The 17,017-nt window shown below is 32.2% G+C and overlaps 1 protein-coding gene across 1 annotated transcript in view; it reads left to right on the top strand.

The window, feature by feature from the left end:
* Positions 1-17,017, top strand: part of LOC105627362 (lipid phosphate phosphohydrolase 1-like) — a 103,871-nt gene that overhangs the window by 83,607 nt on the left and 3,247 nt on the right. The window contains exon 7 of the mRNA XM_012208647.1: positions 13,875-14,018. Within this exon, the coding sequence (XP_012064037.1) occupies positions 13,875-14,018 (144 nt within the window). The remainder of the gene's footprint in view (positions 1-13,874; positions 14,019-17,017) is intronic.

The raw sequence follows: 17,017 nt of genomic DNA, 5'->3' as shown, positions 1-17,017 counted from the left end.
GAGAAGAGAGAGAGAGAGAGAGAGAGAGAGTGTGTGTGTGTGTGTGTGTGTGTGTTTCCTATTATTCCGTCTAAATTATATAAACGGGTAAAGCCCTCTCCGAATGTGAAACCCGAGCGTATCGATACCAGACCGCGGCTTCCATTATAGATCGCGGTTATATGAAAACACAAATTAATTTTCCCTGGATGTACGCGCGAGGGAGTACACGTTGTGTGCATTTCGCACGCGGTAAAATCAAACCGGCGCTAATTTCAAATGAAATACATTTTATTCGCCGTGCTAGGATCCGCGGTAGTGTGTGCACGGTAACGGATAGGTGAGCGCCCCCTTTTCTCCTCCTCTCCCCACCCCTCCGTGAAACACGAGGCGACCGACTTCGACGAGGCGAGCGGGAGAAGCGTAATTACGTTAATGGCGTATCGTAAAACACGCGTCCCGATCGGCCGAGAACGTTGGCGCTCTCGCGCGCGCGTATCTCTGCTTAAAATATTATGTATTAATTGTAGCTAAACCCGCACGTTTACGGCGCATTTATTCGCGCCCGGCGGCCGCGTCTGTTAATTGCCACGCGAGACGCGCGTCGCTAATTGTCACGGCGTGCACGCGCCGCCTTGTACGCGCATTAGGCGCGGACCGCCTTAAACGCACGCTTTTTACTCCACAACGGGACCGCACACACGATAAAATCCCCGTTTAATTCGCTGATTGATTAAGTAATGATAAGTACTCGGTTTAATCACGCGCCGCGGTCGGCCGCTGTCTATAATGTTGCTCGAGTTAATCAACGTGAATTACCCAGTCCGTTTATACGTGCGGCATTTGCGCGTGTTTGCGCTCTATATGAGTGCGCTGGATGACGTACGAATTATTCCTCGAGAATTTACGCGTAATTTCACTTTAGCCCGTTTTTTTCTGCGCGTTTCACTTTTAGTTCACGTCACTCGGTAATATCATTAATACAGTCAGAAAAACATCGATTGAAAATAGCACTTACCTCATATATCTTGTATATCTTCTTTCTTTTTTTTTTTTCTAATCTTTGGCATTGTCAATAAGAGACGAGAAATAATATAAGATAGTTGAATACTGTTATTCAGAAAATATATTCCTGAATTATCTTCCCTCAATGAAAGTTCCATTGAATATTTTATTTTGTAATCTTTCGTAAATTTGCAGCCTGACTAATCAAAACCAATATTTTTAATCAAAATATTTACCTCGAAAAATACTTCGGAAAAATATTTACTGATACTTCATATTAATCAGAAAAATTCATAAATATTAGTAATGACGATGGTTTCTCTCGCATAAATCTGTGATAATAAGATTCATTAGAAAGGGTATAAGAAATGCAAAAAAAAAAAAACTTAAAGAAAGTTTCTTAATGGAAAATTCTTTCGGAATTTTTATGATAGGGATACGAAGCAGGCAGACATTAACAAAACATCATGGCTTCTTGAAAAACGTAACATATTCTATATTTAACAAATATCTTTTCCATGTTTAATATGTACAATTACGCGATGCGTACGTGTGTTTTGCCTAACGTACTTCGTCAATTGAGTATTTACAATGCATATAATTACAGTGTGCCTGTCGCGGACGGAGTGATCAGCAGGCCGAATTCCGTTCGTGTTCTCTCCCACACGCAACACACATACATATTGCCTATTCACACATACATACATACACACAGTGTACATACTGTGTATATACGCGCGCGCGCATGTGTGTGTATGTGTGTGCGTATACACATATATATATATATATATATACACACAAATACACACATACACACAAGTATACGCACATATATACGCGCGACAGTAAATTCTACTTGACATTTGAATGTCGTTGATCTTTAAACCGAAATATCCGCTGTTGGTTTCTCAGCAATCTATAGAGTTCACGAGAAATTCTTGAATCCTAACAAACTTTTTCGTCTAAAATAATAAAATTGAAAAAATTTGCGAATTCAAGATTTAACAAACGTTCGGTTAATTTTTCACAAAATATTATGTTAGTCGTTATTATGTATGTATAACGTTAACTCGAAAGGAGATCGTTTCATCTCTTTTTCGAAATTTTTCGGTAGAGCAATATTCGGGTTAGAGTTTTAAGCCTCGCTCACGCAATGGTACATTGTACCATCGCAAGTCTCGCTCGAGGTACGAATGGCTCGATCTCTCTTTATCTCTCTCTCTCTCTCTCTCTCTCTCTCTCTCTCTCTCTCGATATCGATCGCATTTTCTCTTTCACACCAAGTCGCACTACGATACGATTCGTTCGAAATATGGAGTAAAGGAGGAAAAGGAGAAGCGACATGCGAAGGTTGAAATCCGTTCGCGACGCACGAGTTATCCGCTTCCTCCTTCGGATCGAACCGATTAAAACGCGAAGGTTTTCTTAAGATTAACTAAGGGGTTCGATCGAAAAAAAGCGAGTGTACATCGTAATGCTCGCCCGTTCTCGATTACGATTTATTACCTGACCGTTCGGTGGCAGAGATATTATAATTTCAATGAGTTCAATTTCTGACATTACAGTTATGAAAAGTTGTATCTTTTATACCGATTTTCATTGTTTTCAATAAACACTGCAAGTTATTTCGCGCATGCTTGAAACAAAGCTGAACTCACTGAAGAATTACACCCTTATTTTAACTCAGTATCATAAAAGAACATAAAATCTTTGTAGAATATTGTAATCTCTTATCTTAATTAAATATGTTATATTTCATTTCAGAAATATTAATTGCTTGAAGATAGAACACAAAACCAGTTGTTGCTATATCAATGTAAATACGGAGATTAAGATATTTATTAAATATTTCATTATCATATTCATTATCATTGTCTGATAAGAGAAGTAGTATACATATGTCTTGTATATAGTAAAAAATAAGAAATTACAAAATTCTACACGATAATGATAACAAACAAGTGTGTCTATCAAAAAACGTATGACAGATTGACAGCCACTTTTTTCTCGGAAATCAGTAAGCTTGATTAGACGCAATGATTAAAGATAATAAGAAAGGAAAAAAAAAGATCGGAGATATCGACACCTCTGGCGATTCCATCGAAAAATCGAGAGAAAATTAACGTTAAACCTTAAGGCATACAATCGTACAGTACAGTAGTAATGTTCGAGGTATTTTCATCGCGGTCTATCATACGTAAGCTACTTACAATGTGTTCAAACATTCGAGGTATTTTCCACGCGGCCTATCATATGTAAGCTACTTACTTTATCGAACAGAATAATCGAAGGGCGGGAAAAGAGAGACAATATCGTTCGATCGCTTCGTCCGTCCGTTCTCGATTATCATGACAATACTATTTCTCGAATATCTCGATTTGGCAAAGTCGCTCAATCAATCACTTCGATGCAAATACCGTTATAATCACGTGCAATATCGTAAGTCGAAGCTGAACGGATAAATTAAATGCAATATAAATGGGAAATGACTACCAAAGTCGAATAATATAGGTATCGTAGTCTAATCAATTAATTTAAAAGATTGTAGCGTGATTGTATCAACTACGATTCTCGCAAATTGACTTTGATAAAAATCTAGATACAATAAAAAGGAAGAAATATTGTTGTCTCACGAAGATATTCGTTTTACCGCAAAATAATCTTGCGGTTTTCCATAAATAATGATCATATATACGGAACATTATATATTTAATGTTAAACGTATCAAAAAAAATGTGGTTTACTACTAATCGCTCAAACATTCGATCGTGCGAAATCCGTCCTTAATCCGGATTTCCAAGTCAATTTACGATTATACAAATTCGTGAAAGGCTTGTATGTCACTAAGCCTCATTAAACATTATACCGATTATCAAGTCGTATCTTTATATTAATTACTTATTGTTAATAGTTGTTATTTGAATATCTATTGAGGCACTGTTACAGTTTAATATCTTATATTTTTTGAATGCCTTGTACATAAATTAATTATACAGCGCGAAGAAAAAGTATGAAAAAAATACGAGTTTAAGTATTGTCAAAGTAACGAGCAACTTGCATTTATATTATATATTAAAGCAACTAGCGATTAAAATAATTTTCTCTGACAAGTATTGAATTGCAATGAAAATCTGTTATCTAGTTGAGACAGAGACTTTCGTATTCTTGACGCTATTAGTTCCTTTTAATTAGTAAAAGCAAATGTATGTCAGAAATAGACATCGTTAACTTTGCATCAATCTAAACAGTTCTCAACGTTGATAGGAAAATTATCAAATGTTCTCTTTTGAAATGAAAGACAGAAAACGGACGATGCGTTTAACATGTACGAGATACATATGAGAAATATCGAAATTTTAAATTTTGAAAGATAGAGAAAAAAAAACAAAAGAAAGTATTACTTGATAAAATTAATAAACATTCAAATAGATAGCTTTTAATTGAAGTGTAAAAAGATACAGTCTTTTTGTATATTGCGATTTTTGAAAAATTAATTTAAGTTTTAAAGGTGATGTGTCATACTTTATCTTGATAAAGCTTAGTTAAAACATCACTTTGGAAAAACACAAAAGAACGAAGTTGCATGGGTTTTTATCTGCAATAATCCACGTACATATATATCGTAAAAACAAATACAGATAAAACTGTGTCAGGATAAACACACGGAATAAATATTTTTTCACGCAATCGTTTCAGGTACATTTACTGCGATAACTCGTGTGAACGTTTATAAAACGCGCAAAGCTTCCAAGCAACAATTTGAGTTCCGTGTATGAAAACTTCGGTCTCTCTATTTCTGATATTTCATCATGCCTTTTGATACTTAAAAAAAAAAATTTATGTTTTACTCATGTTTTCATAACTGCATCAGCGTTGAATACAATAATAATTTCCACATAAAAATAATTCAACTAATTCCGCACAAATAATTATCTATTTATGATATAAATAAATTTTCTCTCGAAATTGACGACATAAGTTTCGTAAATCATGTCTTTTGCAAGTTACTCAAGTTCGGAAGTCATGTATTATTGTGAACAACAGTTTTATTAAAATTCACGATAATAATAATAATAGGTTTCAATCGAAGTTAAACATTTCGAAATGGAATCTGTTGAAACTTGATTTAATTGCTTTAACATTAGCCTTTTTTATTTTAATGATAATGCTGATGAGAATATTTCGATTTGCGTTCTCGATATAAATATTCTTACAGAATTTGTATAATCGACATTGAACAATTTTTTTAAGTTGGATAAAGAAATATAAATATTATGATACATGATATAGAATATTGATTTGTCCTTCCTCATTGCAAAATGTGATTTATGAGATAAAAAATAATTAGTGAATATTCTTCGTGATCGGTGTAGTAAAAAGAAATCCATTATTTTTGCATGAAATTGAAAGCTTTATTTAGTATAGTTAGAATGATCCGATTTAGGTCAAATATGCACCGTTTTGTTCGATAACTTGTTGCCATTTTGAAGATAATTCCATTATGCCTCTCTCATAGAAACCTTCATCCCTATTGGCAAAAAACTGGGACAGTCGATTTTCACAAGCTTCTCTTGAGGCGAATTTTTCACTAGCAAAATTCGTCATAGACAGGAACAGATGGTAATCATTTGGAGTCAGGTCCGGACTCCTATAAGGTGGATGCATAAGAACCTCCCATCAAGCTCTCGGAGCTTCTGACGAGTCACTATCGATGTGTGTAGCTTTGCGTTGTCCTGATGGAACAATTCCTCTCCTATTGGCCAACGCTGACCGCTTCTGGGCGATTGCTTCCTTCAGACGGTCCAATTGTTGACAGTACAGGTCCAATTGTTGACAGGACAGTCCGAATTAAGAGTTTGGCCGTAGGGGAGCAGCTCATAGTAAACGATTCCTTACCAATCCCACCAAACACACAGCAAAACCTTCCTGGCTGTCAATCCTGATTTGGTCACCGTTTGCGCCGGCTCATCGCGATTCGACTACGACCGTTTTCGCTTGACGTTGTCGTAAGTGATCCACTTTTCATCACCAGTCACTATCCGCTTCAGAAATGGGTCGATTTTGTTGCGATTCAGCAGCGATTCGCAGATGGAAATTCGGTCCATAAGGTTTTTTTGCGTTAACTCGTGTGGCACCCATACATCGAGCTTCTTTTTGTATTCAGCCTTATTCAAGTGGTTCCAAACGATTTTTTGTGCAATGTTTAGCTCCTGAGCAATCGAGTGCTTACATGACGGTCGGACTCGACGATTTCCATTATTTTATCGCCATTTTCGACAATTGGCCTTCTAGAGCGTGGTGCATCTTTGACATCAAAATTACCGGAACGGAATCGACGAAACCAAAATTGCGCGTGATTGGCTGTTACAGTATCAGGATCATAAATACTATTCATATTTTCAGCCGCTTGGCTTGCGTTTTCGCCCTTTATCGAAGAAAAACTGTAAAATATGGTGTATTTTCTCTTTGCTGGTGTCCATCTTTGACGCGCACTCAAGCAATCACAAAACTGTCTGAGAAGTTTTTTTAGTACGAAATCTTATCTTTCTAACGCCATCTAGCGTAACTCGATCGCATACAACGCGAGATGCAGATTACTAAAGCCATCTATTGAAAAAATAATGGATTTCTTTTTACTACACCTATATTCTGTTCAATAACAGAAAAATAGACACTTCAGCGAAATTTTTGTCATTTTATTTTGAACTGAAAAATTAAATTTAAAGAGAACCTAATACTGCGCAAAAATTCACATTGATAAATAAACTATTAAGAATTTACTATCAATGTTATTGTATGCAATAAAAGATTTTTTGAAAGTGGTTTCACAAAAGAAACATTTCCAAGGCAACAGATTTGTTCAGTCAAATTTCTTTTTTTATCAGTATTAGAATTAACAAATATTGGTTTTATTTGGAATATATTTCTATTGCTGCGTTATTTTATTTATGATTATAATATTTAATTAAAATTTGTACTAATTTATGGATAGATATAATATAAATACAAGATTAATTGAAAATATAAATCGTATTTATATCTTCGCATATTTTTCAGTATATAAATTAATTTTTTTTAAATTAACAGTAAAATGTTAATAGTAAAATGATTAATGTTTTCTTTTTGGAAACATCGAACATAATCGAAATTTTTTTTCGAGTTTCTTCACTCCGACAAGCTTTTAAAAAAATCAATAAAAATTTTGAGATTACGGCCGATCGATAACTGTCCTCATTTGCTCCTTCGTTCTTGACGAGATAACACGCAAAACTACCACGCTCCACAATGCGATATGACAAGTCTATGCGAAAAAGCTCATTAAAATGAGTTGTTCGCTACAAGACTACTTAGAACTAACATTTGGCATTTGGCATCCTGTCAATTAAAACTATTTGCCAGCGAAAGCCTTCGCAAATGTGTGACACATTAGCATTAAACCGAGATTGTGGCTGTTGCACAGGTTGAGCAAGGACGGATCTACATAAAATTAGAATTAGCCATTTAATATAAAGACTTCCATATATAATATAAAATTCTTCATCTACTTCGCTATTTTCTTCCTCTTCCCCCAATTCAACAAAAATTTAAAAAAGAAACTAATGATTGGTTTGTTTTTTAAATTAGATATATAATTTATGTGTTATTTAAATGATAAATTAATAAATTAGTTCATTAAGGCCTATTTGAATTAGAGACTTATGAAATATCGGAAATTGGAATGGATGCTATCCAATGAACACCATCCTGGAACTAACTCTATAAATCAAAAGTCAAAGGAAAAAGTGATGCGTGCTATTATCGCAGGGTTATTAATAAAATCAAAATATACTTCCTAGTCATGACGTATTAATGAAATGAGGACAATAAGACCTATTTCTACAGGGGTACAAACACTGTCATCCTGATGGATAATCTTTTTGAATAATACTTTGGAAGACTTTAACATAGGATCGGTTTAGCAATAGTTTAACATAAGTCACAAAAACAATAGCTAGAATTAAATACCAATCATATTTTTATTTTTAGATAAAATTTAAATTTTACATATGTAAACAATAATGAAGGATAGGGATATTTTGAAAAACATTAGATTTTTTAATAATCTAAAAAACACAAAATTGTAAGATATACAAAACCATAAAAGAAAGCGTTATTTTTTCCATTTTTGTTATTGATGTAATTCCTTTGGAATAAAAAATTAAAAGAAAATAGTTACAGAAATTAAGGAAGTCTCAAATTATTTTGTAATGAAGATCCACCCTTGTTAACAACTACAAATTCGAGGACGATCGATCTGCTTATATCAACGAAAAAAAATAGCTTGTACAAATATATTTTACTCGTGTAAGTAATTTTAGTAAATAACATAAGTAACATATTTTTTTTTATTGTAAGTGTGCATTAATGATATCAATTTTTGATCCGAAGTACACTTACAATATTAATATCTCAAACTCGGAGTCTGAAAAGGAAAACAAAATTAATAAAAGATAATACATAATAGAGCTACAATGCAGAATGTCCCAGAATTGGCAGAAAGTGAATATGTATTGTTTTCTGAAAATAATAATTTATAAATTATAGAAAGAAAAATTCATCATTTGAAGCAGAACGCCTTAAACAAAATTTTTTCCTTTAACGAAATTTCAGATTAATTTATAAGATATGGAATATCGCAATTTTGAAAGGCGATGAATGTTATGGTATATACCTGTAAAAAAAATCTGTTTTAAATTTCATCACCAACAATTCCACATATCTGTCAATTCCGAAGCAACTCTATATATTCGTTGCACATATGCTAATGGCGGTATAATGATTTCATTACACGATCGTCGAGTTTCAATAATCGTTCTCAATCATACATAGCTGGCATCAATGTAGAAACAGCATCAATGTAAATCAACGAGAAAAAAAAAACTATTCAACGTACAAACGTAACCGTATCAACAAAAACCGATGGATTAGTGTGTATGTACACAATATCAAATGTACACACCACTAGGCTTGGATCGATAATCTACGCAGATGTAATTAATTCGTACGCAATTATATCACACACAGTAGTACGCAACTATTCTTCCCTTCTCACATCTTTCGAAACACGCAATCGTATCACGAATTCGGCGCGCTAAAATAACACTCTCGTCCAGAAAAATTCGTTTTTTTTTTAAATATAAAAGCTTATAACAATAAACAACGAAAATAGCTTAAGCTGCTAGAATATTCCGCTCTTCTGGGTTTTCTTTTACCTCTCTTCGTTCCTTGCTCCTTACTTCCGCACTTCGTTCTTTCTTTCTTACCGAATCATCCTTACAGTTAGTTACGGCCACCATACATTCATCTCAGTGACGCGTTTCATTCGTTGAATATTTATACATTCGTACGTTTTTGACGTCATGTGCATCCTGATATTTAAATATATATTTATAATAATTATATTAACATTTTATTTTTGAAAAAAATTAATATTATTAAATAATATTAATTTATAATGAAATACAGATTTATCATATGAAATTGAAGGCGGAATTAGACATCGGAATTAGAACAATCGTCTATATTATTTGCTTGATATTTTTCTTTAACTTCGACGATTTTAAATCATCGCTTAGAGACAGAAAGAAAATATTAATATATTAAATGTTGTGAAAAATTATAAATTTATTGACCAAATTCATAATATAAGTTCAAATATAAAATACAGTTTTTCTGTAGAATAATATGAATGTGTTCTAAATAAATTGCAGTAAGTATTCGTTTCATTATCATAATTCGTTGGATGTTTCGGAGTTAACGATATATACTTCAATAATTAAGGATTTGAAAGTATAGATAATTGCTTTAATTGCTTTATAGCATCTGATAGGGAGCGGTGATCTGTGAAGGAGCATTTGTTTTCTCAATTTGGCTTTGAATATTGAAGCGAGCGAATACAAAAATTGTTAATACGTATATTAAAAATAGATAAGAAAAGCGAGAAATTTATTCGAGTTCGTGCAGAAGAAACGGCATTTTCGAGACAATTAATACACAGCTGAGTAAGATTCGCAATTTGCGAGCACGTCGGCAAAAAAACTGCAAAGTTCGAAAAATATCGACTTTCTTATTTCAAAGGAATTTGATTATGGTATTTTGAATTTTTTTCGCAGTTTGTTCAATAATCGCATCTGTGATTTGCAAAAATTGCAAAAGTATTCAATTCTCTCAGACGACACATCGAGGTTTAGGATTCAAAATATACGTAAAGTGTAGCTGCAATGAAGAAGTGTACATCGATTCATCACTATTGACAAGGCATATGAAAACCGTCTCTCACGATAATCCGCCTCTTACTGATAAGGTATTGGAGATAATTCAGCCTATTTATGAAAACTCGTCACTCGGATGAATTGCTAGAACGTTGTTTAGGAACAGAAACACAAAATAATAACGAATCGTTAAATTCATTAATTTGGACTTTTGCTCCAAAATATCTTGATTCTGAAACAAAGATTGTTAAAATAGCAACTTTTCTGGCAATTATTATTTTCAATGAAGGATTTTTATCAATTTTAAAAGTTATGAGCGTGATGAGAATAGTTATTGCAATCAGCAAGCAGAGATGTACGCATATTCCCGGAATGAAGCTCGGAGCGGCACTCAACTGACTTCGCCAAAAAGGAAAGAGCAAATCATAGGGAAAAGAAAAGAATTCTACAGGATTTTTATTTAGAAACAGGAAGGCTTTCTCTATGGCCCCGGACTAGCTGATTAATAGTAAGTACAATTATCTCTATATAATCAATATAAAAAAGTTTAAACGCATTTTTCTCGAAACTATGTTTTTTAAATTGACTTCTATATCTCGAAAACCAGTTGACCAATCGAGTCGGGCATGTACACATATCTTTAGCATATATATGGCTATAGCCGTATCAGAATCAAGTCGAAATATATATTTTTGTAATTTTTAGGACTATTTTGGTGGAAAAAAAAGGCAAAAATCGAAACTTAATTTTCGACATGACGACATTTTTTAAATTATCAATATTTTTTCTTCGTCCTGATACCTGCTATAGCTAAACTCATTAAGAATTTCTTTGGTTTTTTGTTTCAAATGAGCAAAAGAGCTGGAATCGTGGGAGTCATAGTTTTATTTTTCATGACATTAATATTTTATACAACGCATATCAACAATTATTTTTGAATAAAAAAATTCTGAAATGTTCTTCAAATATATAGAAAAAAACCCGGTCCCAAAAAATTTTATCTTATATTTTTAAAAAATTCGCGTAAAAATAGCATAAAAATTCGGTTTCTAGACTAGAATACTTCCTTAAACGAAATTGTGTGGCTCTCTTGCCTACAAAGCTTTGTAAAATCAAATTTGGAAGTTTAACTCGAGAGATAAACTGAGTACGAATTTATATTTATATTTATAAGAGAAAAATTGAATTATTAAATTTATTTTGTTTCTAAAAAGAAGCAAATTGATCCGACTTTTTTATCCTTTTTGGTGTTATCAAAACTTTTTCCCAATTAAATAATATAAATAAGACGCAGGTTGGACTTTTTACTCGAAAATCTTTCGCTGACAAATAGCATAGCGAAAGTACTTCGATGTTTAACTGTAGTTGACGGAGAGTGCGGCAATAGTGCGGCTAAACGTCCCTTCGAGTGATAAGAGTTGGTCATTCAAGAAATGTCATTTTAAAATTACAATAATTAATACATGATCAATTTTCATCGACGTTTAGAAATTTATTTACATATGCCTGGTTTAAAAGTGTTATTTAGAATATATGCGAGAATTTGTAGAATTGAAACGTTCATAGATTTTTTATTGAAAACTTTTTTCTATCTCTCAAAGTTTCAACGATATTTACTCTGAAAGAAAAAAATTTTTTTTAAGAAAGATTTTTATTCCCTTATGTGATAGACCGATTATTTTTCAGTCGATGATAAATTATTATCTTCTTTTTTCATTATATTAAAAAAGTTTCATTATATTAATGAAACTTTAAATCCAAGAAGATAACAAACCGTGTATTTCAATAATTGCCACATAAAATGAAAAAAATTATTCAGCTAATACAAAAATTTTTAACACAATTAAATATTTTTAATGTTTAGTAAAAATAAGTCATTTAATATATAAGATAAAAACTGGAAAAACTTTTGAAAAATTTTCATAAACAAAGTTAAACATTTTAGCCATATTTAATAGGGAACAATATTTTCATTATCATGGCATCAAAATCAGAAAAATTAATATTATATTTTGATTATATGATTAAAAGAAATATATTTCCATAAAAGATCAATTTTATTATATAGAGTTATATATTAATCAAAGCTACATGTAATCAAAGGAGTAAATGTAGAGCTAATTCAATAACTTTTTTTAAATTATCCTTCAGGTTAATCTTTAGTCTATAAGTTGATGTCTTTTGAAGCCAAACATAGGATGTGTAATAAGATTTATTAGTTCTAACGTTTTATACATACGTTTCGATCCAGCTTTGGATCCTTTTCAATGCTCAAATTGAACTCAATGAGCAAATTGCTCATTGAGTTTCCCAACGCACTGTATAATATAATATCTCATTGTTAACATAATTAAAAAAAATAATAAAGTGTTGACAAAAAATAATAATTTAACACATTAAAGTCGTGAACAACTACTAATTAGAAAAACTTAGATGATATTCATTAGCTTAAGTTGTCAATTAAGTTGTGTTTTGTTAAATTTTGCTTTGTTTTGAGCGAGCGTATAATCTGCCACTGTTTTCTAATCTTCCATTTTTCTTCTATTTTTTTTGCTTTGGCATTAAGTGAACAGAGTTGCATCTTGTCATGTATCTTTATTTCCCGAATAGATTTCCAGGTTGCTTGTCTTTGTATTGTTTTAGTGAAATTTTCTATAGCTTCATTTAATCTTCTATTAATTTGAATGAGATATGACAATTTAGTTCCTTATTTATGATGTTTCTAAAATGATTCATTTCGTTCTTTTATTGCTTAAATGAGGCATATTAACGAATTTTACTGCTGAAGATACCATGTAATTATTATAGGAGAATGGTCAGACGATAGTTCAAAATATGACTCAATCGTTAGATAACTACTGATTATGCCTTTAATAACACAAAAACCTATGCAGTCAGGAGTGTTCTTTCGATCTGTTAGCCAGTATGTAGGTTGACCAATCGAAAGAGATTATAAATTATGTTTTTCTGCATTTCATAAAAATATCAATATAAATAAATTTGAGGCCAAAAACTTCGATATGATAATAAAAATTCTATTAAATAACGGAGATATCCTTTGAATTAATTTTCTCCATTATTAAAGAAAGAGTTTTATGTAGAGCAAAGTTCGCAGCATAAACTTTTGATGAGCATCCATTTCTATAGATTATTCTTTAGAAATTCATCAAACAAACACAAAAACTTTTGTATTTTCAGTTCTTTTTAGAATAAAAAATGTAACAACATCCAACCTAGAATCTGCTTATTGATCTTTCTGTGGGAGCTTTCCAACAAGAGACACAAATTGATACAAGAGTCATTCTGTCCTTGTTCAATAATCAATAAGAAACAAAGACGAAATAACTCTTGTGTCGACTTGTGCTGGAAAGCTCTCTGTCACATTGCAAGTGCAAGTTTACTTGAGGAAATCCGAAAATCAGAAGGATCGCGTTCAGACCTGAGCAGAGAGGGGGGGGGAGGGGCAGAGGGAAAACCCCTTGCTAAACCATCGAAGGGCGCTAAGTTCAAAAAGCAAGTCCCTTTAGCTCTATCAATAAACCATCTAGGCTACAGCAAAATGTAAATCAACCATCTCCAATGCAAGCTGGAGAAAGAGTGGAGAATCGTTCTTCTTCGCTAGATCATTTGCTCTTATAGAAGTAAACCTCAACTCTACTTTCACATCTAGTACTCCAATGGCGATAGAGGTAAGCCGACAGATGTACAATGAACTTGTGACTGACGATTCAAACCTTCAAAAGGTTCTTTTGCCAGAATACCTCGATGATATGGCTGAAGCTCGTGAGTTTAAGCCAAAATGTAGTCTGCAATTGACCCGAACAAGATTTGGTACTCGCCGAGTCCAACAAATTCACAATTCATACAAAAAAATTCAATATATTTAAGAAAGAATTTATATGCAACCACTAGAAATCACATTTGCTACTCATCATGTTCTGATACTTATCAATCTGATATTTATCTGATACTTATAATGCCAATCGAGCAAGATTGAGCAATGCTGAAATTTTTTCTCGAAACTCGTCCAAATGGCACAGAAGGGTGGTATTTGTCCATACCTCAGAGTGAGAAAACTAATACAAAAAAAAAGAACAATAGTGAATAAACTATTTTTTATTACACCATTTATTCCAGAAATATCAGAAAATAATGAATTTCTTCAGAAACAATAACACCATAAGTATGATATATTTAGACATTAACAAATTAAGCAAAATTATTAGAGTATTTAAGAATAAACTTTCAATTTGATCGCGCACTAATGTGGGTACAGAATAGAGAGAGAGAGAGAGAGAGAGAGAGAGAGAGAGACTGCGATGCTACGTATGTAGATCAGACGAAAAGGACGTTGAAAAGAGAATACGATCATAGAAACGATCATAGAAATCATATAAAAAGGAATTACCAACATTCTGTCATAACGGAACAGGCAAGAATTTCCACATGACTTTAAGTGGGATGAAGTATTAGACGAAGAAATTCACAAAAACTTATAGATGATTTTTATCAAAAATAAAAAAAAAGGAATTTAAAAAATGTTACAGATCTTCTAGATTCAATTTATTCAAATATAATTTCTATAGTGTAACATTTCTCTCTCTTCAATAGATCTAATTGTTGACATTATAATTTACATATGGCTCATATGTACTGTAATTATCGAAGCGACAATATCTTTAAAAGCGACAACATAGCATTACTCATGTAAGTTAATAATCATCGATAGAAAAATGGTCCAAAAAAATCATTCTGCAATCAGAATTGCCAGAACAATATTTAAAAAAAAATAATAATATAAGAAAAAGTGTAACATGTCGCGATTACGACAGTGAGTCTACTATACATAAGCATACATATATACATTATTTAAGTCAACGACCAAAAAAAGGTAGCCGTGTCTGACGCCACATTGTCGCTAAGACGAGTAACCGCGTTTGTCGCTTGTGAAAAACTAGCAGCCAATCAGCGAGTTTCGCGTCGAGACAATCACGACGATTGGCCGCGATCGGCCACGAATTTTTCTATAAAATTCGATACTCTCCGCGGGTGATCTCAGAATATTACGAGCATTATAAGACGACACAGCATTACGAGTATTACGAAGCCGAGACTTTGCATGAGAGCAAGGACGAGTCCTCGCTTAACATTATAAGTGTGTTATAAATAAATAATACATAAACATACATCACGTTGATTATTTCTTTCAATTTCCAAAAAGGGTTCAAATAATTTATAAAATTAATAATAAGTATTGGGCTATGAGTTCTAGCAAAGGGTCTTAATGCTGTGTTATTATAAAACGAAAGTTCATTAACAAACATTTCGACCTTAATTAAGTCATTTTCAATGTTGAAACTAATACAATTTAAAAAATAACGACTTATGTGAAAGACAATAACTTGACAAAACACATGATATAATTTAGACGGTAATCATAATAATATATTTGATTATTTATCAAATATTGTTTATTTATATAACATAATGCACGTGTTTTTGTAGGTTAGACTACTGGACACATTAGAAGAATACATCGCGACGTACTTTGCTGATATACCAAAATGGATTACTTCCCGATGACTTTAAAGATAATGTTTCTTTTGATATTTCCAATATTCGAAAAATGTTTGCCAAAATAAGCTCTCATACACCGTATATGAAGTTTAAGTCAGATGACGAAGTACGTGATTAAAGCTTCAAGTTTCAAAAGAATTATTTTTATAATGAATAAACAAATATATGTATAAAACAAAATAAAAATTCCTTTGCAGTTACAAATAAGATAGATGATACCTTTGCCACCTGATTTTTTATAAAAATAAATCACATGAATATGTCGCCTGGATTATGGGGTATAAAGGTGGTGATTTCTCTTATATGCCTGTAGTGCGCACGTTAATTGTACACAATCATATAAGACTACTGTTTAATGTCGATTCCGAAACGATTTTTGTTAGAGAAGTTCTCTTGGCAAAGATACTCTCGGTGAAACAAATATCAACGACAAAATATACGAGCAATACAAGATGTTAAAAATCTTAAAATTAATTTAATATACCATTAAAAAGAATATAACAATAGACGTTTCGACTCACAGAGTCTTCTTCAATATAACAAAATAAATCTGTCTATTTCATTTAACAATATTGCAAATTGAGAATAATTTTTTCATCAATTGATAATTATTGATGATGAACCAAGTCAATTATGCTCTCGATGCCATTGCCCGCTGAGAGGAGCTACAAGCGGTCGAAAAATTTTTCAATTCTATCTGGGATCGAACACGGGATCTCTGGTATATATAAATTCATCGCAATATAAATAAATAAATGTATATATGATTATTTATACAGTATATTATACAGAAAATCTGGCAATTTAATGAGGATTAGGATATGGCGTAAAAAGTCAGCAACCATTCTTTACACGTTATGAGTTAAAATCCGTTATAAGTTACCAATTATTTATAATAACATAAGAAGTTTCTCTACTGAACAAGTTTCAATTTTTTTACTCTGATTGCATTTTGATACTAAAAATTAATTTGACTCATTATTTTAATTATTGAATTAATATTCTTTCTTGCTACTCTTTCTTGCTACACCTTCTCATTTGAAAATGTATGCTTATACTATTTTATCGACTGACTCAGCATTTTCAACTATTTTTATAATTAACATGGACAAATTGCGATTGATACAATAGATTAATGGAACTAAAGAAATTACAAGAGAGAGAGAGAGGGAGGGGGGGGGAGAGAGAGAGAGAGAGAGAGAGAG

This window comes from Atta cephalotes, assembly GCF_000143395.1.
Source record: "Atta cephalotes unplaced genomic scaffold scaffold00008, whole genome shotgun sequence".
In the NCBI taxonomy this organism is placed as follows: domain Eukaryota; kingdom Metazoa; phylum Arthropoda; class Insecta; order Hymenoptera; family Formicidae; genus Atta; species Atta cephalotes.
Note: the sequence above shows the minus strand (reverse complement) of the source record. Positions and strands in the feature narration are given on the sequence as shown.